General features: G+C 39.2%; 2 protein-coding genes and 1 long non-coding RNA gene across 7 annotated transcripts; 1 reads left to right on the top strand and 2 right to left on the bottom strand.

Moving 5' to 3' along the window:
• Positions 1-3,034: 3,034 nt before the first annotated feature.
• On the bottom strand, positions 3,035-6,653 carry tal2 (T-cell acute lymphocytic leukemia 2). Its single transcript, XM_030418384.1, has 2 exons — positions 6,417-6,653; positions 3,035-5,399 (listed from the first exon to the last, which is right to left on the bottom strand). The coding sequence occupies exon 2, from the start codon at positions 5,391-5,393 to the stop codon at positions 5,055-5,057; it is 339 nt and encodes a 112-aa protein (XP_030274244.1). The 5' UTR covers positions 5,394-5,399; positions 6,417-6,653; the 3' UTR covers positions 3,035-5,054.
• Positions 6,654-6,912: 259 nt separating this feature from the next.
• Positions 6,913-13,703, top strand: LOC115582416 (uncharacterized). The gene is made up of 3 exons (XR_003984171.1): positions 6,913-6,975; positions 7,078-7,170; positions 13,623-13,703. It is a non-coding gene; the product is annotated as an uncharacterized LOC115582416 (long non-coding RNA).
• Positions 10,000-26,020, bottom strand: shoc1 (shortage in chiasmata 1). 5 transcript variants are annotated; one of them, XM_030418381.1, is made up of 28 exons: positions 25,687-26,020; positions 24,613-24,688; positions 24,384-24,513; positions 23,773-23,863; positions 23,494-23,684; positions 23,222-23,384; positions 22,994-23,099; positions 22,777-22,918; positions 22,591-22,680; positions 21,415-21,544; positions 21,032-21,126; positions 19,641-19,886; positions 18,973-19,431; positions 17,959-18,207; positions 17,622-17,816; positions 17,379-17,471; positions 16,549-16,730; positions 16,283-16,355; positions 15,985-16,054; positions 15,544-15,719; positions 15,348-15,453; positions 14,065-14,176; positions 13,803-13,927; positions 13,611-13,698; positions 13,206-13,337; positions 12,903-13,052; positions 10,999-11,768; positions 10,000-10,650 (listed from the first exon to the last, which is right to left on the bottom strand). In XM_030418381.1, coding segments are annotated over exons 1-27 (4,434 nt in total). In that variant the 5' UTR covers positions 25,689-26,020; the 3' UTR covers positions 10,000-10,650; positions 10,999-11,006. The 5 variants fall into 5 exon arrangements, with proteins under 5 accessions (XP_030274241.1, XP_030274242.1, XP_030274239.1 ...); XM_030418382.1 differs by having other exon boundaries at positions 11,015-11,768; positions 25,663-26,019; XM_030418379.1 differs by having other exon boundaries at positions 11,015-11,768; positions 25,687-26,019.
• Positions 26,021-26,096: the final 76 nt, after the last annotated feature.

Here is a 26,096-nt window from a genome sequence, read left to right as displayed (position 1 = left end):
TTTCTGTGAATTTAGGTACACATTTCTGTTATTGACAGGATGAATTGTAATCACATTGGTGAACCCATCATCAATTCCAAATAGTCGAATAGTTGGGTTTTTGACAAAATACCTGCAAAACTAAAATAAATTCTTACTAACTCCAGCAATACATAGTGGGAATGAGCAGATGTTGGCATGTGAACATGCTTTACTCAGATGTTCAACATAAACATTTTATTCAGGGGTTTAATATAACAAAGGAAGTTTATTCAAGTCCGCTAATTTTCAGAAACTTAACCAGTATTGAGTATTTCCATCTTTTGCTATATCTACTCTACAACATTTTAGATGTTGAGATGTTGTACTTATTACTTTAGTTTAAGTTACTAAAGTTTACGTTTTTTGTGCACAAAGACATATAAAGTTCTTATAAATGTCTGTTATAAAATAAACTACCCAACTGTATATTCAACTACAGTTTAAACAATCAGTTTGAACAGACAATAGGTCCATTTTAATTAACAAATATTTTGTTAATCAATTATGGCAAAAACATTAAGAGGTGCCAGCTTCATAAATGTTAGGATTTAAAATGAGCAAACTTTTCCTTTTCATTTTTTAAATTTATTTAGGCCAAAAAAATTGAAGTTCGAACTGTTGGTTGGTCAAAAAAAGCCTTGTGAAAATGTCACTTAGAATGGTGTGTAACTCTGATGACATTCCTCACCACTTTTTTCTACAAATCAAACAATTTATTAATAGAAAAAAAATCAGCTGATTTATCTATATTGAAAATCATCATTAGTTGCAGTCCTCTTTAAGAACCAACTACAACAGTGAAATCCTGCTTTTACATTCATGTTTGAGTGATGATAATAATAATATAATTTAGCCCAAAGTACTGCGGTGCCTCAGAGTCTCACAGAGCTGTTAGCATGGCTGTGGATTCGTAGTCTTGCTTTAGAGCTCTATCTGTCAGGAGAATGAGACAGCTGATTTCAGAAACTTGCTGGGGGCAGAGAGGTCAGCTCGATGTGAATATTGTGGAGGCGGGGGTTGTCGACCATGCCTTTAGGAACTAGTGCTGTTGAGGCTGTGTTGTTGTTGGGAAATGTCACCTCGGACTGTTTGGGCGTCTAAATCTTAACTGCGGGTACTTTGGCCCCCTCATTAACATTGTAGATTCCTTTTGACGCTGGATTCAGGAGCGTCTGGAAAAACAATAAGCATTTGAATATTGAATTCAATGCCCTGTTGAGGGAGTCAGTGGCCATTCAGAGTGTGTAAGTGTATACTGTGTTCTTCTCAGACCTCCCCTGGTGGTACGGGTGTATCAGGGTGTTACGTAAAGAATTGTGAAATCATTGAGTCTAACAGCATTTCGCCCCTTTTATAAAATTTTCTTGGGAATTCATCCATCTACCCTTCCCTCTCTACATTCCTGCTGCATCCTCTCTTTCCGTCCATCTTCCTCACTCTGTCTTTCCACCACGGAGTAGGGGTTACAGCGTATTGCTTTTTGAAGTAGACATTTGCATAATCAGATTAGGATGCGTGATTGTCAGTAGGCTCCCCCATCAGAGGGTGCTCCAGAGGAGAGAGGGTGCTGTCCAGGCCAACAATGGATGACTCCCCTCCTCTCTCACCCTCCAACAAGCCTGCACCTGCATCCCACCCACCCATCCGGGCTCCAGGTCGGCCGCAACGTCAGTCCACGCTTGGACTTGCAGCCGCGGAGGGGGTGAGAGAGAGCGAGAGGAAAGGGAAGGAAGGAGGGGGGTTCGAGTGCATGACGGGAGTGGGAGGGCAGGGGTTGAGCTGAGATATTTAAACATGCAGAGTGTGAATTGGCTTTAAGGGGATAAAGAGCTCAGGGCCTATCGGTTGGCACCCAACTCCAGAAATTCTTTTTCATGGGCGCCTCAGCCGGGAGAGCGAGGGGCTGCCTGCACTGATCTGGCCCATTGTGATAACAGATTCAGACAGTGTGCTAGACGCTGATAAGGAAATGTGCTCTCAATAGACGATTACCCACATACTTGGGAGAGAATAGTCAATCAGGAAAATATACTTGGTGCAGGGAATGAGAAGCGTACAGATTTGTTATTATTTTCAATGCAGGGTTTCATAATCCAGCTCGAAAGTCGAGGTCACAGTAATGCTCATACTGTTATTGGGCGAGCTCTGTAAATAAGGTGTATCAGCAAAATGCATTTCACAGCCTGACAGCACATGTGCAGAAGCTGTCACGTGCCTTCCAATCCAGTTTCAAATGATGATTAAATAATTGCACATTGGGAAATCTGAATTACACCAAAACATTCAACATAAAGATCAGGTTTTTTAAAATCCATTATTACGAAGAAGTCCATCTTTTCAGTTAGTAGGTTTATTTAATATTATTTCAACTCACTATGAAATTGTTCAGTTTACCGTGAAATGACACAAGATCTGAATACCTCCCAAATTCATGCTGTACTTGAGACAAACTGCTGCTGTACAGTTGTTCTTCACCCTCCCAGCACAATATGATTTGTTTAGTATTTTCGCATGATTACAAAGAGTCACCTGTCGGTTCCCACAGGCCTCCAGTCAGTGTGTCCAGCTGCCCTCTGCTCCGTTTACACACCATTAGCCAGAGTTTAACAGCCGGGGTGAAAGCGCCTGAAACCAACTCAGTGTTTACTCTTCAGCTCAGTTCATTGCAGCCTTTTGCCTGAAAACGGGGCACATTCTCTACAGTCACAATAAGCGATTAGGCATGTAAATGTCTGACCCCGGTTAAAATGGAGACGGCTGCAAACAAAACTGCTTCTATTAGAAGAAAAGTAGAAACAAATAGTCCTTTGATCAGTTTGTTGTTTGGCAGATAATGACTCAGCAACGTCTTCAATAATGGAACAAGTGAAGGCTTTTCGTTTTTTTCTTTTATGTTATATGAACTAAATATCTTTTGTTTATGACAGTTGTTACAAGTAATGTCACTTTGAACTCTTGGAAATTATAATGTGCATTTTATAGACTAAACAATGTATCGCTCAATTGAAAAAAATGATTTTTTTTCAAAATTGTCTTTATTCAGACTAGAATATCATTGACCATCGTTCACGTTAATTTCGCATGGTGGTGAAATTAAAAAATAGGGAAAAATACTGCTCACGTGGTGTCAAACTTTGCTGAGGTGCTGGAGCTACAAAACATCAAACCACAACAGTAATACGCATCTGCATCCAAGGAACAATGAAATAAAAGATACAAAATATTAAGAGATGCAAAAGAAAACTATTTTCACAGATATTGATTATAGAAATACAGATTATAGATTACTCAATTATAAAAATAGCAGTGGGCTCATATCTTTAACTCTTGCCTTTATACATAATATATATGAGTTCAGTGCTATCCAACTCCATGTGCAGTAACACAGTGGCATTTTTATATATGAGGACTCCATCTGCACGTTGGTCAACTGGGCAGTGTTTGACTCCAGAATGACCACTGACCCCGGGGTCATAAGTTAAGCTGTCACTTTTAGCGCTCTTCTCTCAGGCCCCTGGTCAGTGGACGGAGAGCAGAGGTCAGCTTTGTGTCCACACGGTCATCACAGGACTCGTGGACCAATGTTTCTGGGCTTGTTGAGCACGAACAAAGAGGCAGCAGTTCCGTCTTTACTTCAGATCCCTTGTGTCTTACACAGTTTGAAATAATGTCATCAGTGTCTCCCCATCACATAACTTATTGTTTTGGCATACTGTTTTTCCAGTTAAGTGTTTTTTCTTTTGTACATTAACTGTCCATACTAACAGGGAATATTGCAGTATGTGTACTGATACATCTAAATCAAATTAAGGCATTCCAAAATGTTTTTCCAACAATGTAATCGTCTTTATTTGTTTTTCCTCTAGCTGTTTTACCACAATATTTATTTAGTTATTTATTTTCCAGCTGTGTGCAGCCCCTCCATTTCATCTGCGAATTGTATTGTGGCTATTCTCAATATGCTTTTGTAGTTTCTTCAGTGAGAGCAAACTACAACTGAAAACATAAGATTAAGTAAATAGTGCTTGGGAGTTCAATGTTCAGCTGCTTTAAAAAAAAAACAAAAAAACAGTAAGGCATAAAAATTATTTCATAAAGTATTTGTTTTTTTTAACAAATCATTTAATAAATAATTAGTTCAAATAAATAACATACTGTATATTCACAAGCAAACCAAAAATAACTTACAAAGGAGGTATCAGAAGATAATTAGCACACTTCACAGTCGACAATCAATTCATAATCTTTGGCTGTATGACATGCGTATTTTACAAAAACTCAAACACACATTTAAATAAGAAGATAGTAGTGAGGTGAAGGATGTAATTACTGCACGAGGATTGTCAGTCTTGCTGAATTTCCTCATCCCAACCCCTCAGTACAGCAAGTCAGTAATCAACAAAAACATTGTTGTGTAAAAGGAATGAGAAACTGTCTGTCTCAGAACTGATTCGTCTGAAATCACATAACCTTGATAAATGAAAGTAAAGGTCAGATTTAGTCTTAGGAAAAAAAGAAACAGCATGTCGATAAAAAAGAAAAAGTGCCCTTGGCTATTTTGAGACGATTGCAGTCTGGAGAATTGGCTGAGCCATTATCTATTCAAATGCTTTGCTGAATCTATCGCTTGAAATGAGAAATTCCTTAATCCCCTCCATTTTCCTCATCAGCAAAAACACCCTCTCATTGCAAAACTAAATTAGTTCCAGGCAGCCGGAAACAAGGAATATTAACACGAGGACATGAAGGGAATATTGTACATCCAGGTTTTTACACATCCATGCAAAATACAAATTAATTTTCACCTGCAAATCATGTTTGAGGAGGCTGTGCCAACATGTTCAACCAAAGTCCACAAATATCACACAATATTGCAGCTTCTGCATTTAAAACACAAGTCACACACAGGTGACAAATGCAGAGACAAAAATGAGTCTTGAGAAAGGACAAGATCAGTTTTTAAACCCAGGGAAAGGGTCAGAAAGTCCACTCAAGAGTTTCTTTTTTTTTAATGTGTGCATGTGGCCGTGGTTCTACCAGGCCTCGGAGCTGTCGCAGCTGGATCCAGGTGAGGGGACTTCTGTGTCACTGGTCATGGCCCAGGGGTGAGGAGGGGAGTGCAGTTGCTCCATATTTCCTCTGAGAAAGGTGAGCAGAGCAGTGGGGGAGTGGCTGGCCGGCTGACCGCTCTGGCTCTCCAGCAGCTGCACCAAGAAGTTGATGTAGCGCATGGCCAGACGCAGGATCTCATTCTTGCTCAGCTTCTTTTCGGGAGGATGGGTGGGGATGAGTTTACGGAGCTCGGCGAAGGCGGTGTTGACGTTGTGCTGGCGCCACCGTTCCCTCGTATTGGTAAACACCTTCCTGGTCATGGTGAGCTGCAACGATCAGTTGACAAAAAAATTAATCAGCAATCAAGCCATTTTGAAAATTTCATTTTCAGTCATATTTTAAAGCAAATACACCGAACATTTGCAAGTTCCAGTTTCATAATTGGGAAGATTTTATGCTCTTTGTCATAGATGATAGTGAACCACACGACTTTAGGTTGATGGACTCTCGGATGTACAAAACAAGATAAAGATGTCACCATGGGCCATATACATCTTTGTCGTTCTATGAAAAAAATTGTGACTTAGAGTAAAATAATCCCAGTGCCGAGGTGGCTGACTGAAAGGTGTAAGTGAATGTTAGCCTGGAGAAAAACTGTCCAGATAACTACCTCAATTTTGTTTTGCATAAAATAACACACGATTATAAAATTAACTTGTAAAATCCTACAAGAATATCTATCAGTTTATTTTGTCATTTGCTGCAGTTTTCTGCAAAACACAACCCTCATACTTTCCCTCTATATATAGGTTCTGTTTGCTTATACCAGACATTCAGCTGTATATATTACATATAGATTTCACATTTAACCTTAAGTACTTATAGCAGTATTTAAACTTTTAGGTATACGTAGATATTTGTCAATAATTGAAACTCTTCCTGTGGACAGCCGTAAGTGAAGGCTCATGTGTAAACAAAGAATGAATCAGAAAACACTGTTTTGAATATCATGCATTACAACGCATTTAAAACCATTTTAACATGGTAATAGCCCGATATTAAAAGCTAAATAATGAGAGTTAAAGTGATGTGTTGAACAGGTTTGTTTTTTGAGGAAAAAAAATTTCTACAATTATCTTTTATAAAATGCTAATTTGTTCTTCTTCTGAATGCAAAGTCTGCTCTAAAGGAACATAATTTATTTAAGATGACACTACAGCTACAAGCAAATATACCCTGGCATTACACAGTCTTGTAGATTAATTATTTATGTGATCAAAGTGGAAACACATGGCCCCAAGGGAAGAAAAATTAAATCCTTGAATATATGACCAATTTCTTACCTGTACGTGTGCAGAAATGTGCAGAAAATCTCAGTTTACGGAGCCGTTCTCTGCAGGTCATCAGTTGTCCAGGAGTCCGGTGTTCATGTCCACTCAGTAACGTCTTGTCATGCGCGCTGAGAGAGATCCTTATGAGCAAGAGGGAGGGAGAGAGTGAAAGAGGGAGAGAGAGTATGAGGGAGGGAGGGATGGGGAACAGAGAGAGAGAGAGAAGGGGTAAGACTGCTGCATGCTCGCATCCCACATTTTATAGCAGGGTGAACCCTATTGTGTGACGTGTGCTGTTGTGGAGCCGCTGTGGCATTGTGTGAGGATGGTGTTAAAACACCACCCCCCCCTCTCTTTTTTCCATTTACAACCAATGCAGGTGGCCTTGTAATCGTACTGTCCATAAATTGTCACTTTAAATGATTTTGATAAATATTTTTGGCCAACATTTGGAGGGATTCTGGCTCTTTTTCTTTTTTTTTTTTTTGATCGCTCAACAGCCTTTTAAGTGACTATTTGTGCTGCTTTTATGATTCATTGCTCATTTAATCCCTGAAGGTTCGCTCTAAAGGTGACAAATAAATTCCTATTGAAGTGAAACTGAGACGTTCATCTCTCTGATCCTTCTCTTACTGCTGTGGACACTTGTTCCTTTCTGTTTCTTTGACATTAGGCATGGACAACCCACCTTCCCCTCCACCGAGTAAAAGACCTTGATATCACCGGCCGCTCCGCTATTGAATTCAGCCTGATTGGGCCACAAAAGGTAAAAATACCATATCCAGATTGACAGTCGAACAATATGGGTTTTGTTATAACTATGGTAATCTTGTTGAGCCATTCCAAGGGGCCACACATAAATTACAGAGGAAAGAGAGCGAGCGCAGCGTCCTGACTCACCTCCTACAACCTCTCCTCACGTCTCTCTCTCCCCCCCCCTCTGCCTCCCACTTTCAACCTCCGTTCAGATAAAAAAAACAAGTCTAGTTTAACCAATTGTCACTGTTCTTTTTACACCCTTCAAGTGTTGTTTCAAAGACGCAGCCTTCCATAAAAGTCTCTGTGTGGAGTAGGAATTTACATAATCCGATTAGGGGCTGGGATTAGCCCGGGGCCTGGAGAACAGGCCCGATGGGGGCCGTTTTCTGAATCGGCCATTCATGGGCCCTCCTGCACGTCCAAGAGGCTGCACCTGCAGGCCAGGCGCCACCGCTCTTTGGCTCTCCAGCCTCCACTGCAGGCTGAAGGTCTGGAGACACACCCGCTGTGGGACATTTTGACCAGTGAGTTCATCACACTGACCAAGGCCAAGTGAGCAATTATACCTGATCTGTTGGGCTTTCGCTGCCATACAGGTTGAAGCTGAAGGCAGTCTCAGCATGATGAGCTAAGAAGGCACTTGTAGAGTTAATGACGCAGAATTTAAGTGTAGAATTTTTATATGCAAGCACACTTTGTCCAGTCAGCAAAGAGCATTACCGACTGAAGTTACTGCTGTTTGTTTTGCATTTATGCTCAATGTGTTTATTAGATTAGACTAATATGTGTAGACAAGTTGTGGACACAGACTTGGTGCTGTAGCTTTAAGAAAGTCACAAACATTTGTTTATTGAAAGAAAGAGAATGGCATGGATTTTGATAATTGTTGTAGTCAGGTTTCATGCAAAAATGGCAAATATTTACAGCTTCTCAATTGATTTGCTGCTTTTTGGCTTATATTTGAGACATTTTGTAGACTAATAAAGTAAATAATTAGTTTAAAAACACTGATAAAAATGTTTATTACATTTTGTATATCCGTAGGTTTTGGTCAACTTAAACTAACCATCTAAATAAATCTTCAGCTTTGGTAAATCAGAACCTAATCTTCTGAGTTTATAGACCAAGCAACTTTAAAATCCTCAAAATAATAAAATGCGATATATAAAATTTAAGAAAAACACCTGCCAATAAACACCTGATTAGTTTACTGACCTCACTGCAGACCCTCGCCAGCTTACTCCTGTATTAACTGCTCAGATTACATCACCAGCAGCATTGTAGATGTAGACTTGTCGTGTTGCTATAAGACCAATTATTGTTTCACAATTAATTATCAACTGCCCTGATAAACTCGGGATAAATGGCAATGAAATGAGCTCTGACTGTCTGGCTCTACACTGATACTGATTGTCCTGATCAATACACTGATAGCTAAAATGTAGAAATCAATACAACCATCATGTGATTCACTGCTGACCAAGTGATTCAGTGACGTGAGAACACGTCTGGGTTTCCCTTCATGAGTACTTTTTTCCCTTAAATTCAAAGTTGGAATCTCTGTTAATTAAGAATGATAAAAATGCTTTTAATGTAACAATACCACTGTTGTCAATGTTTGCAAATTAATAAAAAAAAAGTGTAATTTACATAATTTACCAGCACACCAAGCGAATTGTAAAGACATACAGTCTGTCCACAAACCTTGAGGATTTTTTTTATTAATTCCAATTAATCTGTAACAGATTGTACATTGTGTACAGTCTGTCCACACTTTGTATGCAGGGAGGATATACTTGTTACTCCTTGTTGGGGCGGTCTGGACTATAAATTGCTTTGTTTGTAGGATTTGGTCGAGTGATTTCTACACTAATGACTCCGCATGGGACATTTTTCTTCAATACCTCATTTAAAAAAAAAATTATTCTGATGTTGTTAATTGTGTCAAAAAATAGTCTGTGTTGCTTCTGCAGAGACTGTTTTTCTTCATGGATGCATTGTTTTTCCCATCATAAATCAGTGCAGGTTCAAGCAAACAAATGCTGGGGCTCTGGGTCTTATTAAGAGACGAGGGAAAACACACAGGTGACACCGTTAACTGCTGCCTGTGATTAAAGATAACAGCTGTGTGACCTTTACAGCTGCAGATCTAAAGGATGGCTTTGGTTTAAACACCCTGTTAATTCCCACAATGTATCTCCTGCCTAATTCAGTCCAGGGCTAAAGTATAGTCAGGGGCAATTACAGCACCATTACGCTGCTATTTACCTAGCCTTCGTGTGTGGAAGGCTACGCTTTTGTCCCTGTGCCATTAAAAAACAAACCATTTAGTCTCTCTCTTTGTTTGTCCACTGCTTGTTAGAAGGCAGAGGCCAGAGAGGCAGACAGAGAAAGAGAGAGAGATGTTTCAAAAAAACAAAAAACCTGGCGGGTTATTGATGGTGGCTAGCCAGTGCTGGATATGGCTGTCCAGAGGCAGGGAGGCTTGGAGTCGATGTCCCCGGGGGTCGTCTTTGTCTGGGGATCATTCCTGAGGGAGCTGGCTTCACTCTGCTGGCTCGTGAAGATAAGCACTCTCTCCACATGCTGAGAGACGATGATAAGGGGATTGCTTCACTAAATGAAAAAGGAAAAAAAATAGCCCCACCATTGGAGCTGCTAAAATGAGAAGCTTTATCAGTTTAGCTGGGAAAGACCCCCGATCCCACTCCTCCAACCATAAATCACAATTTGTTTTTCACTACTGAGCACGCTCAATATGCAGGGAAAACAAAACAAAAGCAGAATGTGCACACAGTTGTAATCTTGATGTTTGAGCTCATTTTGTAAGAAGAAATTGGTTTAACCCCTTTATTTATTACTTAGAATCAATATATATATATATAAACACATAATAAATCATTTACATTGTATTGTAATGTAGTCATAAGCACATGTAATACTTTTTAAGTGTTAATGAGCAAAATTTTTAACAACTACAACTTGATGAAGGCATACTTGCAACCTTAAATAACATGTAATATAAACAAGCATTATAAATACGTCATTAAACAGTAATAATAAAACTATAACATTAACACACAAAAATACACTACTTGCCCAAATAGATTTCATTCTTATTACTCTGGCAGCGACAACTTCACCTATTTATTGTAAGTTCCCATGTTGTTTTAAAAGAAAAAAAATCTACACCACAAAAAAAACCATCAACATTTAAAAAGTAGAATCCAGGAAACATAGCTTGCAATACAAACATTTTGCAGTTAAACTAGCCAAACTTTTTTATATTAATAAAAACTCTGAAGCTCAACTTTTGTGTAATTAAAAACCTGAATGTATCAAAACTGTAAGGATATATTCCTCTCATTTTATAAAAAGCCACAGAGACGAAGCAATCATGCCTAAAACAATTTAAGCCTTGTCTGTCCGTCACTTCTGCCCGGCACCCTCTCATAGCTTAACCTGCCCTTCTTCAGTGGTGTCAACGCTGCAAAAAAACAAAAAAAAAAACAGGAGTAAATACCTCAATCTGTTCAATTAAGCTTTAAATCCAAATGTAGTGTACTGCTCACTGCTGTTACATGAATATTAGGAGCTGGGTTATTAAGAAAAACAGCTGAACGCACTAATTCTTTAGTAAGGTGGCATCAAATTATAGCAGGGGTAGAGGGTGAAACAATATGATGTACTTAAAAAGAGCAAAAGTCAAACCTGAGACTATGAAAAACAGTGCATAACGTGACGGAAATATGGCATTTATGTTTGTTTCATGTATTCATTTCGAGGACAGTTACATTCCCCTCATTACAGTGCAGGTGGATGGAAAAGCACCTACAGGCACTATCATTCACCTGCTCCAACCAAACCTGCAGCCTCACCACTCCGCTTCCTCTCTTGGCCTATCCAACATTTGGAGCCATAGTTGGCTGAAACTGTCGTCCCTCCACTGGTAAGGCCGTGGCTGCTGCTCTGCCCTCGATCCCACAGCGTGACCTCTACAGGAGGGCTCTGATCGTAGGAAATGGGGTGGCTATCTGGGTGCTGGACTGTAGAGTATGTTGACATTTGACTGTCAGCTGGCTGTTGCAGGATGGGGCTGTAGCTAAACGTGGAGTCCAGCTTGAAAGGACTGTCCAGCTTTGTCGTTGTCCACACATTCTTTACTCTCTCAACGACTCCCCCCACTGCTCCAGCTCTGCCTGTCCATCCAGAAAGCTTCACCTCATCTCTGCCTCTGTCCTCCTCTTTCCATGGATCACTGCTGGTCCAGTTCCACTCACGGTGAAGATCTGGCTTGCCAAAGGAAGAACTCAAGTCAAGTCTGAAATCTGTGTCGTCATCCTGCATCTTCGAGTCTGGATCATAGAAGGTGCGATCAGTTGCAAGCAGGAAGCTGGTGTTGTGGTCACTACTGAATAGTTCTGGATGGGTGTTGGTGGGGGGTTCTGTTTGCGGGTCAAAGTTTACGTGCTTTGGGTCAGCAGTGGCGCTCCATGGACTGCTCGGTGGGCAGGTTTGTTGGTTTGTCTGAGTGACGCCCGTCTGAGACTCTGGCTGGTTTGGTTCTGCAGTCCGTGTGTACAGGGAGTTGGTGTCACTGAACAGCTGAAACCAGGAGTAGAGGGACAATTACTGGACATGCATTAACTGTCCTAAAGATGATTGTGAAACAAAACTTGAAATTCTGTTTATCATTTAAGTTATTTTTCTAATTCTTACTTCTCAAACATGAGAATTTGCCACACATCAGTAAATCAGATTTATTTTAGTATTCCACTGTTGGTTTGACAAATCTTGTAATTTTGTAAGTGTTGATTTGGGCTTTGGGAGATTGTGTTGAGTGTTTTCCACTACTTTTCATAGAATTATTCAATGATTACTTTGGAATAATTATTAGATTTATTAGTTTTAATTAATTTTATTATTATTATTCTTAATCTGCTCACCAAGAACGGTTCATTTTGAAAGAAGTAGCTTTATCCAAACTTGAAACACTCAATGGCCATGACTTTCACTGAATGTGTTTGATGGCTTACTTTTCTGCATCTGGAAAATCAAACACACTGAAAGGTAATGTGTTTTTTTTTTTAGATTTTTCTAAGACTAGCAGTCACAACAAACCTAACAGGAATCTAGTCTGATAATCAGACTGAACAACCATTTTACTTCATTCATTAATTCATCCTGACATTGTGTTTATGTAAGTCAACACCATGGCTGGGAGGAAGGGGGTGTGTTGCTGTTTTGTGTTTGGCACTAAACAGTTAATAAGCAAATGACATGTGCTGCTGCCAACATCAGTTTCAGTTGCCATGGAAACTGTGGTAACGGTTGTTTTAAGTAGGAGTAGTTAATGGAAGCAGTCAAGAAAATATGCCAATTTTTTTGTTATAAAAGCACAAACAACCTGTACAGCTATCTGTGTTTTTTTTCTGCCCACAAGACTCTGATTGGTCGACCTTATCTTCAATCTGCAATCTTTTGTCGATGGTCAAAACACCAACCCTGTTTGAATCACCGAACAGTGATTCAAGTCTGGAACCAGGCTAGCAGTAGTCAACATATTAACAATTATAGTTGAAAGTATAGATACTTTTCTTCTTTGTTTTATTCATACATGCTATTCTAAAAATCAACCTCTTCAGACCCAGTATCGAGAGCCACTGACATGAAATATATTTTATTACAGAGCCAGGCATGCTATATAGTAGTCAACTGTACTGATATATCTCTGATCACCTTGAGGACTTTCTGTGGCACCTGAGGGAGCAGCTTCTTCAGCTGAGATAGAGAGGCCCCAAGGAGCCAGCGAAAGCATGGTGCTCTCTTCAGCATCAGCTGACTAACCAGAGGGTTGATGCATGGGAACTGGAATAGCAACTTCTCCTCCTGGAGAGACAGAAAACAAAAGTTGGAGGCACAGCAGGAGCCTCTCTTCAGACAGAAATCATGAAGTTATCCTAAAAGTCATTAATGAGCCAAAGGAAAACCCTCTCAACCAAATACTCGACTGATCTATGTATCTTCACATGGATAAATCACCTTTGAGGGGATCACAGTCAGCCAGTCTCTGTCCAGGTAGTGGACAGGGTCCCTGTTGTCAGCCATCAGGCTGTGGAAGCAGATGCGACTGATCCAATTGGCTATTTCAGTCAACTCAGACACAATCAGCACCTGACAATTACAGCAGAGGTAGTTTATATTTTATTATATTTGTTTTTTTTCCCACCACTGTAATTCAAAACCAACTTTTATTTTTAAGAGATATAGTGTCTAGAGAGAGTCAATTTTAAAAAAACAACATCTTAATGATAAAACAAACGACCGAATGATGTGGTGAACTCTTACCATTATATGACTGGTGGTACTCAAACAATGATATATATATTAAAAAACCATGAACAGATAAAGTCAGAAAAATTTATTCGTGTAGTGTTTGTGTTTTACCTTAACATCTAGACCCTCTGACTTCATGCTGAAGAGAACAAGAGATGAATAAACCAGCACCAAGTTGCTGAAGGATTGACTGGAAAATCTGCCCTCACAAAGACAGAAGCAGCAATGGTGAGCCTTTATGTATGAGGTGTGTGTATGTGCGTGCTTGTGTGTGTGTGTGTGTGTATGTGTGTTTACACTGACCCTCCACCCTGGCTGTCTGGGCAGTGCAGGATGAGCCAACAGCAGTTATATTGCACAGAGAGAGCGGTCAGCCTCATCACTACTCTTTCACTGGCTCGCTCCTGACACAGTTCATCCTCCTCCTGCTTGCACAAACACACTCACACAATTATTAATTATCTATTTTTTCCACATTCCCATGCAATACCAAAGAAGCTCAGTAGGGGAAGATAACAACATTTTAGCATCATAGATTTGTGTATGCAGCAAGTGTGTCTGGTACCTGAATGATGACAGCAGTGCTTTCATCCACAGTGATCACAGTGTAGTGATGGGTCCCTCCGAGCATCTGCAAGGACGGACAGTGGCTCCTCTCCAGCATAGTTATGTTAAACCTGTATCATAACACACACACACACACACATACAGAAACCTTTACCCTTATGTCATTTAAATTATTATGGGCTGAACATTTTGAAAAGCTTGGCTGTAATACTATCCTTTCAGAGATTTACTCTCTAGATGACAGAAACTAAGTGGACTCTTCACTTAACTGATATAGGGCCTGTCACTTGTAACTGTTGCTTATCACATTTGTAATGAGGATACGTCTGCTGTTAAAGACCAGACACTGTTTACCCCCACACCAAAGCATTGTGGCAGACAGATGGATAGGATTGAAAGACTATATTCGTGTCTTCGTACCTCATGCCTAAAACCTTCACTAGTTCCAGTCTCTGTGTCCTAACCTAATACCTTAAAAACCACCTGAGCCGGTTAGATCTTCATTACAGTAAGTTTAACCTCAAGAGAGATTCAGTAGCATAAACACAAGTTAAAATAATAAATTCTTTGATCTCCAGAGAGTTGATTGGCAACACTTTCAATAACTGATTTCAGAGTTACAATTATTCTCTGGCTCCAGCCTCCACCATGGTGACAATGGTTTGTTGCCTTTTCTGTTTGATGTAAATGTTGCGTGAACAAAGTTGGGATACACAGGAACATTTTTCACTGTTTTCACTATTTAACTGATTCATCAAAAATAGAAATACTGAATGAAAACATTGATACTGAAAACACTTATTTGCAGCCTTAATGTCCACCGACAGTCAGATGGAAGAAAATAACTTCTATACAATAAGAAGTCATGCACAATGATCTTTTTAATGAAAACAAAGTTTTTGGTTTTCCATCTGAACATCAGTGCTGGATGACACAGTGAAAATCCATAGACAATGATATTAGAAGCCACCAACCAAAACCGTATATTCAGTAAAACGTTGACTGTTTACACCTCATCCTGCATCCATCCATACTTATATTTAATAGGTTATCATATTCAGAGCCTGCTCTTACAGTAGATAACATAAAATGCAGATTATAAGGTAAGTTTGTGGTTAGCATGGAGTCTTACTGGACTGTAAAACTGTCAAATAGATTTTTGTTGACAATACACCCCATCAGGGTTTTGTCTAAAAATGGAAGTCCAATTGGATAGTAGGTTGTTGTCATTCTTGCTAGCTGGATATGATTAAATAAGACTAGATGAATGTGAAAATGTACCCTGACTCGAGTGTTTGCAGCAGAAGTGGACAGTTGAGAAGCCCCTCTGTCACTAACAAGACATACGGCACATTGTCCTCCAGGCGCCAAGAGGCCTTTTCCTTTTCTGTTGGGGAAAAAACACACCCATTTAGAAAGCTCACTTAACACATCAGTGTACAATAGTGCGTATACCACATTTTTGGTGGCAGCTAACCTGCGTCGGATATGACTGTGTCGAAGGTGAGGTGACTGATGCTCCTCTCCCTGCAGACTGCCGCCCATGGTGACTGGCCTGGATGGTCGTACTCCACCACCAGGGAGAAACAGCTCCAGGGGAAGTCGGGGCCTACATACTGCTCACACACCACCACACACACACTGTCGCGTATGCTGTTGGAACAGGATGGGAGTGTAAAATACTTCCTTTGGCAAAGCAACTATTACTGTTACTATGTGGTATGTCAAAGCACTTCTGTTCTTTATTGATACAGTATGGAGTGATACTTTGCCCTAATGAAAGCCTCAGTGGCAACTGTAAACAGTTATTTGCTTTATAGATTTTAATAGTGACAATATATGAAATAACTACTACAAAATCTGGATGTATTTTATGACAATGATTGTAAAAATTGTGATAAATGGGGCACATTTTTACCTGCTGACCACACTGGCCCCATTCACTTTATTCTTGTCCTTCTCAGGATGAACTGCAGTTACAGGAGTACCTGAGATGACAAAAAACAAGCATGATACATTCATGATCGTATGTTTGATTATTATTACAGGGAATATGACTCCTATTTTGGTTGTGATTTGTGAATTTGTAGCCTAGAATCACAAGTGTTAAGGTCCTTGTTAATTTGTTTGTATTAAATCAGATAACTTAAGTTTATGTGTAGTGCAACTGACAGTTTATTAGTGAAATGGCTAAAACGTGATCAAGAGTTGCTCACCAGTCACTTGGCTCAAGCTCTTCATGATTATAGATCTGCTGTGCTCACAGTCAACTGATATTACAACAAGAATCTACAAAATGACAGCCAAGACCAGAGCAAATAAACATTCAAATATTAGTGTCATTGTGATCGTATTGTCTTCTTAACCTACTGCAACTATAGCAGGTGTTTCCAAAATGCAATACATGTATGTGACACAATTGGTACACAATTAATAGCAAAACATAAAAAACTATAGTTCTCCTCTAAATGTGAAGACTGACTTTCTCTACGGTGTCCTGTTCTTTCCTGCTGTGCAACCATGCAGCCAGCAGCTGTTGCAGCTGCTGCAGTTTGAGGTTGGACTCCAGGTTCTTGTGACTGAGGTAGAGGATGATCTGCAGCCTCCTGAGCAGCTGCTTCAGACTTGGCTCTGTGCTCGCCTCAGCTGCCTGCTTCAGGTACTCTGATAAGGATAAATAAGGACAAAATCGTAAACATCTAATTTTTCGTATTTACTATTCTAGAGTCAGGGCTTCAGGAATTGTTGAACACACACTGATGGATCACAAATGTGAAAATAATCAAAGCTACAGTTAAAGGGGCACTATGTGGTTTTCCATAACTGAATAAACAAGCAGTTCTCAGAAGAAAATAAAGTCCCCAGAACAGTGTTTTAAGCTAGAAAAAGGTAAAACAGTATGAAATTGTGTTGTCCTTTAAGGTCAGTTTGTTTATTCAGTCATCAAAATGAAGAGAGTTTGTTCAACTTCAACAGTCGATGAAGATCTTTGACTTGTGAAAAAAAATTCAACTTTAAAAACATACAAACTAACTCAGCTTCTTCTGAGAGACAGGGTTTTTAGTTCATGGCCGTAACATTGTAGGACAAAATTGAAAGTGTTTCGGTTCATTTTCTTTTTCTGTTAAAACCCTAATTTTCCCTTTGGTTTGGACTGAACGTAATGAGACTTGTTTAGCTGTTTGCTTTTGTCATGAGCATTGTCAACCACACCCACTCCATCCTGTTAAAACAAGGTTTATTGTGCTAAACACTTAATACATTTACAAAAAAGACATTTTTATTTGAGGGTGTTTTTCAGTTTAGACTGACCCAATGCAGTACTGAGGTCGCACTTCAGCAGCAGCTCCTTGAATGTCACCATCATGTGTATCAAAGTCGCCTGGTTGAAAAGCAGTTCCTGATCTGCGTGCATAACAAGACCAACAGTAGATTTCATACTTTTCCCTATGTAGATTTACTACATTAATATCTCATTACTACCATACACAGTTAATACCAGCAATCATCAGGCTTTACAAATGTATTGTTGCATTGTGGAATTACATTTTATACCTCTGACCAGCTCTGCACTCTCTCCATGCGCCTTGCAGAGTGCCTTCTCCTGCTGCTTGAGCAGGAAGTGTGTTTGGTCTGGGGCCAGGCAGCTGAAGTCTCCCCACACTGGGAAGTTGAGCCCCAGCTGTCTGGCAGAGTTCAAACAAGGCTGAGCGAAGGCCAGCAGCTCACAGTACGCACGCTGCTGGCTGTCTGTAAGGCAACACACAGGGGTTTGAAAAACAGACTTCAAACACTATCTGAACCATCTTAACAATGCTTTCATCCAACTAGGACAGTTTAAGTCACATGTTTTGGTATATATGAAGGTGCAGGTGCTGTGAGGGTGTTGTACCAGTTGGCTGGACTTGTACCACTCTGCTGTCCCGTCTGTTCTGAGGGATGGGCTGACTGACAGGACCACTGATGAGTTGAGCTGTCGACTGAAAAGCGGATTTCTGCTCTCTGGTAATATTTCTTGACACTGCACCTCTCATACATGTTGGCCTCCTGTCTGATCTTTGCATCTGCTCTGGAGGAGGCTGCAGCTCAGGTGTTTGTTGGTTCACCGGTGGTGGTGGTGGTGGTGGTGGTGCTGCTGCTGCTAAAAAGCGGAAGAGATGAGACCACAGCGTGTGACATAAATGAGTTATTAGACCACACTACAAGTAGGATAAGTACCAAAGGGAAGTATCTTGAACTTGAAACTGTTTAAATGAAATAAATAAAACTAGCAATTATTCAGCGGATAGATTGATCTACAGATAATTTCCCTGTTTTATAAATGAATCATTTGATTAAGATATCAATCCACTAATTGCTTACTTGACAAAACTTTTAAGCTGGGTTATTATTAATTTTCATGACATTCGTGTACCACACAACAATGCAAATTAACACAAGATAAAAATATGAGATAACAGTTAATATGTGCATAGTTACAGTTGATTGACTTGTGCCCACAGATCTTAATATGACCACCGGAGGGCACCAAAGTTTAAACCAAAATCAGGTCTTACAAATAGTAACTTCATTAATGGTGGTGATGCATTTTTCAAATTTTACATAAAAAAGAAGTGCCTCAGTGCGACTTAACTGTGAATATGTCTGGATTATACTGATTTGTTATAAGAATAATGTGATGGTATCTCAATTAAATCTACTAAACCTGGGGTGCCTACCTATAAATAGGCTACAATTAATCTTTTTTTTTTAAATGCATGTGTACAAATGTGTATAAAAACGAAGTTATCAGCAGAAAAATGTTGTAAAAAAAGTCATGCTGCAAAACATAAAGGAGCTATTAACCCAATATTAATTACATTTGACCAAATTAGCCACAGCAGCAACTGAAGTTAACCTGTCTTACTGCTTGTTAAGCTTTGTGATGTTGCAGTAACTGGAGCAGTCTGTTGAGATCTCAGTATCATGAAGGTGGACAATGGGTCCAGGTCCGTCTTTGGTGGATGTTTGTGATTGTCTCTGATTTTCACTGTAGAGGGCACAGTCTTCTCAGGAGTGTTGATGCTCTGCTCTGTCTTATGGTCATATCCTTCTGTGTTTATCTTATGAGCAGAAAACACGGCTACAATATCTGAAAACCTCTTGTCTGAAATTTCATCTTTGTTGGTAGCAGCAGGTTTTACTTCCTTATTGATGGTGTTGACAGTGTGCACCAGGAGGGTCTTCTGACATGAGTCAACAGCAACTGTTTCACTTTTAGAAAGGGTGCCATCAGTCGAAGCTTTAGCAGGAAAAGCAACTGCTTTAGATTTCTCCAGGTGAGGAAACTGAGTTTTGTTTGTAGGATTCACCAGGATGTCTGTGACTGAGACCAGAGGAGACGAGATAATATGTCAGAAATCTGCTGCAACAATCTCTAAATCTCTACAATGTTAATGCTATTAATCATTATGACCGGTTGGATGCAATAGATAAAGAGCAATAATCAAGAATTCTTCCCACTCTACTTTGATATAATTACCACATTCATTTCTATCCTCTAACCAAACTGATTCAATAAAAAAGATTACCCACCCTCGTCAAGTTCAGGTGACAGTTTTTTGAAGTCTTCCATCTCTAGTTGCTTGCTGGGGGTAAACTCAGATCTCATGTTCTCTGTGAACTCACAGTTGCCACACAAATAAACCTCCAGGTCTCCCATCTCTGCCTGAGTCTGCGGTTTGTCACCATCGCAGACGAAATTTTGTTTCTCCAACTTGATAACTTTCAAGGCCTCAGACAGAGGGTGGAACTCGTCAGCTGAGTCACATATTTGAGGCTCTGGCAGAAAAACAGCAGATTAGATTTTCAATTACATTCTTTGTAAAAGAAAATTGATGTATAATGTAGGTCTCTAAAACAAAAACTACAATTGAAGAGCATTTCACATAGTGTTTGTCAGCATTTTGTGTTTAAATATAACTAACTAAACAAACTTAATTTGCAATAAAATGTTTAACAATAGGTATTCCAAAACTCTAAATAAATAAGGCACCAGCAAACAATTTTCTTCCGACAAAAACCTAAAAGAAAACTGAAAAGGATTATCCTGATCAATGAGCTTATAAACTTGCATGTGTGTATACAACTTTATAGTAACTAATTAATGACTACTTCTTAGAGGCAGTAGAAGCAGAGATGTCCCCCAAAAACAGTTCTTTGAAGCTTTAAATTCAGGAAGAATGACGACATCTGGTGGTTTGAAGAACTTACAGCAGCCCTTCATGACGGAAGCCAAAGCACTTAAACATGTCACTGATTTAGAGTGTGTATAAGTGTGTTTTTGTGTAATACAGAAATATCCAGAGACCAGGTGTGTTCTATATTAAATCTACAATACTCTACATTCAGATGTGCTGTAGTGTTGCAGTACACGCACACATTATGTGGGACCCTAAAGTAAAATAAATGTGGAGTGGGAGTTTTTTGTTGACATGAAATATGAATCTACATTTTTGCTGCAGTTTGTGTCCACTTTGGGCTTGTGTTTTACTTAGTTGATATTTATGTGATACTTAATGAGTTGTAATGTATTGACTAAAGATTGATCTTCATTAAAACAATATCACAAGGAAATATTCCTGTGTCTGTGTCTTTCTGTCTTTCACCATGTTTCTCTGTGAATATCACACTGTCAAACTGAAGTTTTGAAGCACCAGTGACATTTGAAGTCATGTTTAATTCACAAACTCCAACACAACATAATAAATCAGATTTTCTGCTACATTGCCCGATTATCCCGTTGTTGTGGATAGAAGTTTTGGATATCCTTTGTTATGTTACAGCTAATGTTAAACTAAGAAAAACTACAATCTTTTGTTTATTACAACCAACCCATGTTATAGTTAACAGACCAAGCCTACATATTTGGCTACTTATCACTGATAGCAAATTCGTGGAGTGGCCATTTAAAACCTTGTAATTACCTGCCAACACAAAGCCCACCACAAATGTCGGATGCTTCTCTGCCCTCCAAAGTGCCGCCTCCATCTCTCTCTGAGCTCTTGTCGACACCAAAGACCTACCAGACAATCATTAATGAACATGAAGAGTTTTTTCTACATGGCGCAACACTAGCATCAAAAAGAGGAATTTGACATGTAAATTGTGTGCCTACTGTCTGAATAGGATTTTCTTAATCTTTTTTGTAATAGAAATGCTTTTCACATCCACAATTTGACTATAAGAGCATTTTAAATGAATTTTCTTCATTAAATTCATCCGTAAGTTGAGTAACTGTGAAATATATGAAAAGCATAACTGCTGTATTACCAGTCTGACCATATGGTAGCTTGGTACCATCACCCACCATCTGCGGTGCCATGACAACTCTTCCTTCTGGAGTTCACATGTGGAGAGACAGAACTGTGTTTGACTGGTTTTGGGAGTTGATGTCAAAGTCACGTCCAGCTCCATTTCAGTCAGAAGCATCACGCGTCCTGAGAGGAAGATAACTTTTAACAACATGGCAGCTACCAGCCTCATACTTATAAAAGGTCGGTACAGCTGTAGTTGGTGGGTTTGACATTAAAATAATTATGTAGTAGTAACCTCTTTCTCCTAATTTATATTATTTATTTATTATTCTATTACTTTACTATTACTACTATTATTTCAATTAATTAGATAGTTGGCATTTTGCAATGTATACATCCTGACTTTTGTTTTAATGTATTTTACTCTTTTTCTAATCTTTTCTAACATTTGTATATGTATCTTATGAGGAAATTCATGTACAGTAATATGCATTGTGTCCCTGCTCATCTTCAGTAGTATTATAGATGGTTCAGCCAGACTGTGTACTCTGATTTGTATCTTTTGTAAAATGGAAATTGTTTACAGATTTAAATAGTGGAATTGTAGTTGCTACTGCCCAGTGTTGATGATATTTTGAAGTGTGTTTGTATAAGGTAACATGACCTCCCTGGATTCTCTGCTAATCAGCACCTGATTATTTAAAGAAACACCTGTTGGCAATCAAGACCTGAGCAAATCTGATGAAGCAACATGTGAAGGGTGTTGGTTTCTGCTTGTTTTTAATATTACTGTTCATACAATGTTCCCTAGTGTGCACTAAAATATAGATTGTTTTGGTCTGCAACACTTGTACTTGTCTTCAGTATTTCTATTACAAGATCCATTTTCTTCTACTCAACATTTTTATTCTTTTTACTACAATGTATTTATTTCAGCTACCGTTACTAGTTACTTTTCAGATTAAGTTTTTCTGTGGTTCCCCCATTTTGTAGATAACATGTTCAAGCCATTTCACCCACACATACACAAACACATCTTTTACTTGCAAACATCTATACAATATGTTCATTAATAACATTGTCTTTAATTACTACAGAACTGCAACTGCAGTCTGACACTTGATAGGGTACAAGTCACTGCATTATGCATCGTAGACTTTTAACGTGTGACAGTAGTTACGTAAAGCCACTTTGTTGTGCACAAAGGTCACAGCCTTTATAACTTTTACCTGCCACTTCTGTCTCTATCAGGCCTCTTTTCATCTTGCTGGATTCCTCCAGTATTTCATACCCGGATATGTCTACTGGTACTGAAACATCTGAAAGGGAAACGTGAAGATTTGTGACTGAAGCGTATCAGCTAACTTGCCTGTGCATTTGAATTTGATCTAAAATAGATCTCATCTTGTCTTCACCTCTATGAAGCACAGCCAGGACTGGAGTGTCTTCACCCAGCTGTTCAGGAAAGACATTCGTACGACTACAGAGGCTTGAAAAGGCAGTGTAATCTTCCTTGCTCAGAGTCACTGTGTCCACTACAACTGGCAACAGCAGAGACTACAGAGAAAAAATATCCATGTTAAAATAATGTCTTACATAAGCACGACTTTTGGTATTTCTATTTTGAACTACCTCTTCCTTCATCAGTGACTCCTTAACAAACTCCTCATTAATGTTTTCACACATCTGAACATCAGTGGTGGTCACATCAGGAGGCTTCTCATACGAGGCACAGTGCCTAAACAAAGTATTAATATCAAACTCAAACCAGGAGATGAATGGAACAATAAAGCAGGTAAGAATCATTTCTTGCACCTTATAAGCATACTTGAGGACACAACCACCGCTGAACATTCATACCTGAATATGGTGTCCTCAGAGAGGGTATCTCCTGTTGAGCTCAGCAGAGGGTCGGCCACAGGAAGGGTCCTCAACCTGGACAGCTTGGCTTTCAGCGTGGGTAAATGTCTCTTAAATTGTGACAGGAAGTCAACAACCATGAGCTCTTCTGGCAGGAGGTGACCTTTGACAGATGTAAACATATTTTTAGAGAGAAAGAAGATCTGTGTCTCACTCAAGGGAGTAAATAAGAGAGAGATATTCTTCAAGTGCTGCCAGGAATGTTGTGTTACCTTTGTTCTGACTTCCAGGCTCCATCTGGTCAGCTGTCAACTTGAAAAATGATTCCTGACATTGATCATTGATCTTGGACTCTTTCAAAAAACAAGCATACTCATCGAAGCCTAGATCCTCCAATGAGTCAGGATTAGAGCTGGGTATCCGCTCCACGTCCCCTTTGACGTCACTCAGAGTAGCATTAAATCTGGAATAAATAAACATTGATATCACCACTGAAATAATAAAACATAATGACACTGAATTGGTGCACATTGAGAGGGGTTTTAAATTACCTTTCTGGTGAGTTAACTGTTTGCGTTTTTTCTCCCAGATCATCGAGCACAGAACCAGTGACAAAGAGTTTGCAGGTGGAGATCACATTTCCTATGTAAGTGTAATAGAAGGCAATATCATCATTTTATTCATCATTGTTTGTTCAATTAAATCAGAAGAAATTCAGTTAAGTGTGAAAAATGTTCTCGCAGCAAGTCTTTAGTTGATTCTGTCTGATACTGGAGGTGATGCAATGTGATCATCTACGTACATTTACTCAAGTAATGTGCTTAAGTATACATTTTAGGTATGTCATTGAGCATTTTTATTTTATGCAACATTCCTGATGATTCAAAGACTTCATGTTGTAAGTGAGAAATGTTATGCTCAGGCAAAAATCTGAGCAGCAATCATCATTAGTAACAGAAAATGGTGACTTTTTTATCTATCAAGAGCAGTCAAAGAAGGTGTGGAATTTGTCCTCCCTTACTGTAATATTCCCTTCCCCATTTAGAGAACACAAACTCATATTATGGGATTACAACCAAAAGTTAGTATTTTGTGATGAACTTAAATTCAAACCCTCGTGATGACTCGTAAAACATGCCAAAACCAGGGACGACCTGTGTACCTCTGGTCCACGGTGTCCTGTAGGTGACTTCAGGCAGCTTTCCGCAGTGGGGGTACAGGTCACTAGCACCAGTAAAGTAAGGCGTTGGCAGCGCCAGCAAATTCATCATTACTTTCTGATTAGTGGTGGCCTGAAATAAAGACAGACAGGGGAAGGAGGGAGGCAGGTTAACATACCACCAGGGTGTAATGACAAATTGAGAGAAAAAATTTACAAGCCCCACACTCACCTCAAAAACATAGTTGAGAGCTTTATATCTGTTTGCAGAGAAAATCTGTGCAGGAAAACAGCTGTCGTTTTCTGACCTGTGAAAGTCATGAAAAGAACAGTACAAGTATAATTAAAGAACACATTGATGTCATGATTCTTTTTCTTAATGTCAACATACAAACATGAGAAATTTAAATGTCTAATGTAACCCTAAACAAAACACTTAAATTAAATTAAGTTAAAAAATAAGTTTGTGGTGGAAACAGTACTCAGATCTTTTATGAGTACAAGCATCTACACCACAGTGTGCAAAAGTGTTGAGATCAACATGAACACTAGTCAAAGTTAATTAGGGATATTGTCATATGGGTGCTAAAATGAAATCAAATGAAATCGAATGAAATGTGTCGCCTTATTTTTGGGGACCAAAAGTATACACAAAACACACATCACAGAAGAAAAGCGAATCCAGTGAGACACAAAGATATCCCTGACTCATTTTAATAGTGTACTAATTTAAGTAACGTTACTCATCATGCAAAATGGCCGATTTCAGAATCATGTTTTATCCCTCGTAGACATGTCTCTAGATTATAATAAGTCATGCATTAATGTGTAAACTACTGATACGATTATCTGATAAAGATGGGTAAACGTTTAATTACTTTGCATACTGTGGCTTGTGTATTTCCGCCCCCAGGATCAATGAAGTCTAATAACGATCATTTATTTGTTGTATTAAAAAGGAATTACATGGATGCATTAGAGTAAAAACACCAACATTTCCCTCTGTATTGTACTGGAGTAAAAGTAGAAGGTCCCAAAAAAATGGAAATACTTAAGTCAAGTATTCCGATAATAAATAGCAACGTTACTTAAAATCTCTAACGTTATCCTAACTGTAACTGTAGCTTGTCAGTTAGTTTAGCTAGCTTTTCGGAGTGAGCTAGGAAAGTTACAACGCTGTTCGGCTAACTTGTTTTCCATCGCATCGAACTCGAACAAATAATCTGCTGAAATTTAAGCTTAAACGACGCACATTGAACAGTTAAAACTTGAATAACCCGACCGTGCTAGTTGGCATCAAACGTACATAATGACGACGTTTTGTTGTGGAGAGGACGAGGTGTCGGTCAGGACTCAGGAGGAGCCGTGGCGTCCAGCACGGCCCCGGCCAAAGATCGTCTGTTGAGGAAGACTCAGTTGTTCGTTCACCCTAATTGATTCTTTTCCAATTAGGCAAATTTTGCTAAGAATTGGGGGAAAAATATACTCGAAGCATCTTGGAAAAGCAGTTAATGTATGCACTGACTTCTTTATTTGTTAAATCTTCTAATAATCACATTTTATTGTCCGTTATAATACTAATACTGTAAGACATCCCTGCAGGAGATCCACTGGGGGAAGCCATTGAGGACTGTGTGTGTGTGTGTGTGTGTGTGTGTGTGTGTGCGCGCGCGCGTGCGTGTGTGTGTGCAAGATGGCTTTGTTTTCATGTGACTG

This window comes from Sparus aurata, chromosome 5 (assembly GCF_900880675.1).
Source record: "Sparus aurata chromosome 5, fSpaAur1.1, whole genome shotgun sequence".
NCBI classification, from domain to species: Eukaryota; Metazoa; Chordata; class Actinopteri; order Spariformes; family Sparidae; genus Sparus; species Sparus aurata.
The sequence above is the reverse complement of the archived record's forward strand: the minus strand, read 5'-3'. Positions and strand labels throughout refer to the sequence as shown.

Coding starts and splice junctions, on each gene's coding strand:
- tal2 (XM_030418384.1), bottom strand. CDS start 5,393: ATGACCAGGAAGGTGTTTACCAATACGAGGGAACGGTGGCGCCAGCAC.
- shoc1 (XM_030418379.1), bottom strand. Junction 21,545..22,590: donor GATAGAGACAGAAGTGGCAG/GTAAAAGTTATA, acceptor TCTTCCTCTCAG/GACGCGTGATGCTTCTGACT. Junction 11,769..12,902: donor TGCCACAGAAAGTCCTCAAG/GTGATCAGAGAT, acceptor TCCTGGTTTCAG/CTGTTCAGTGACACCAACTC.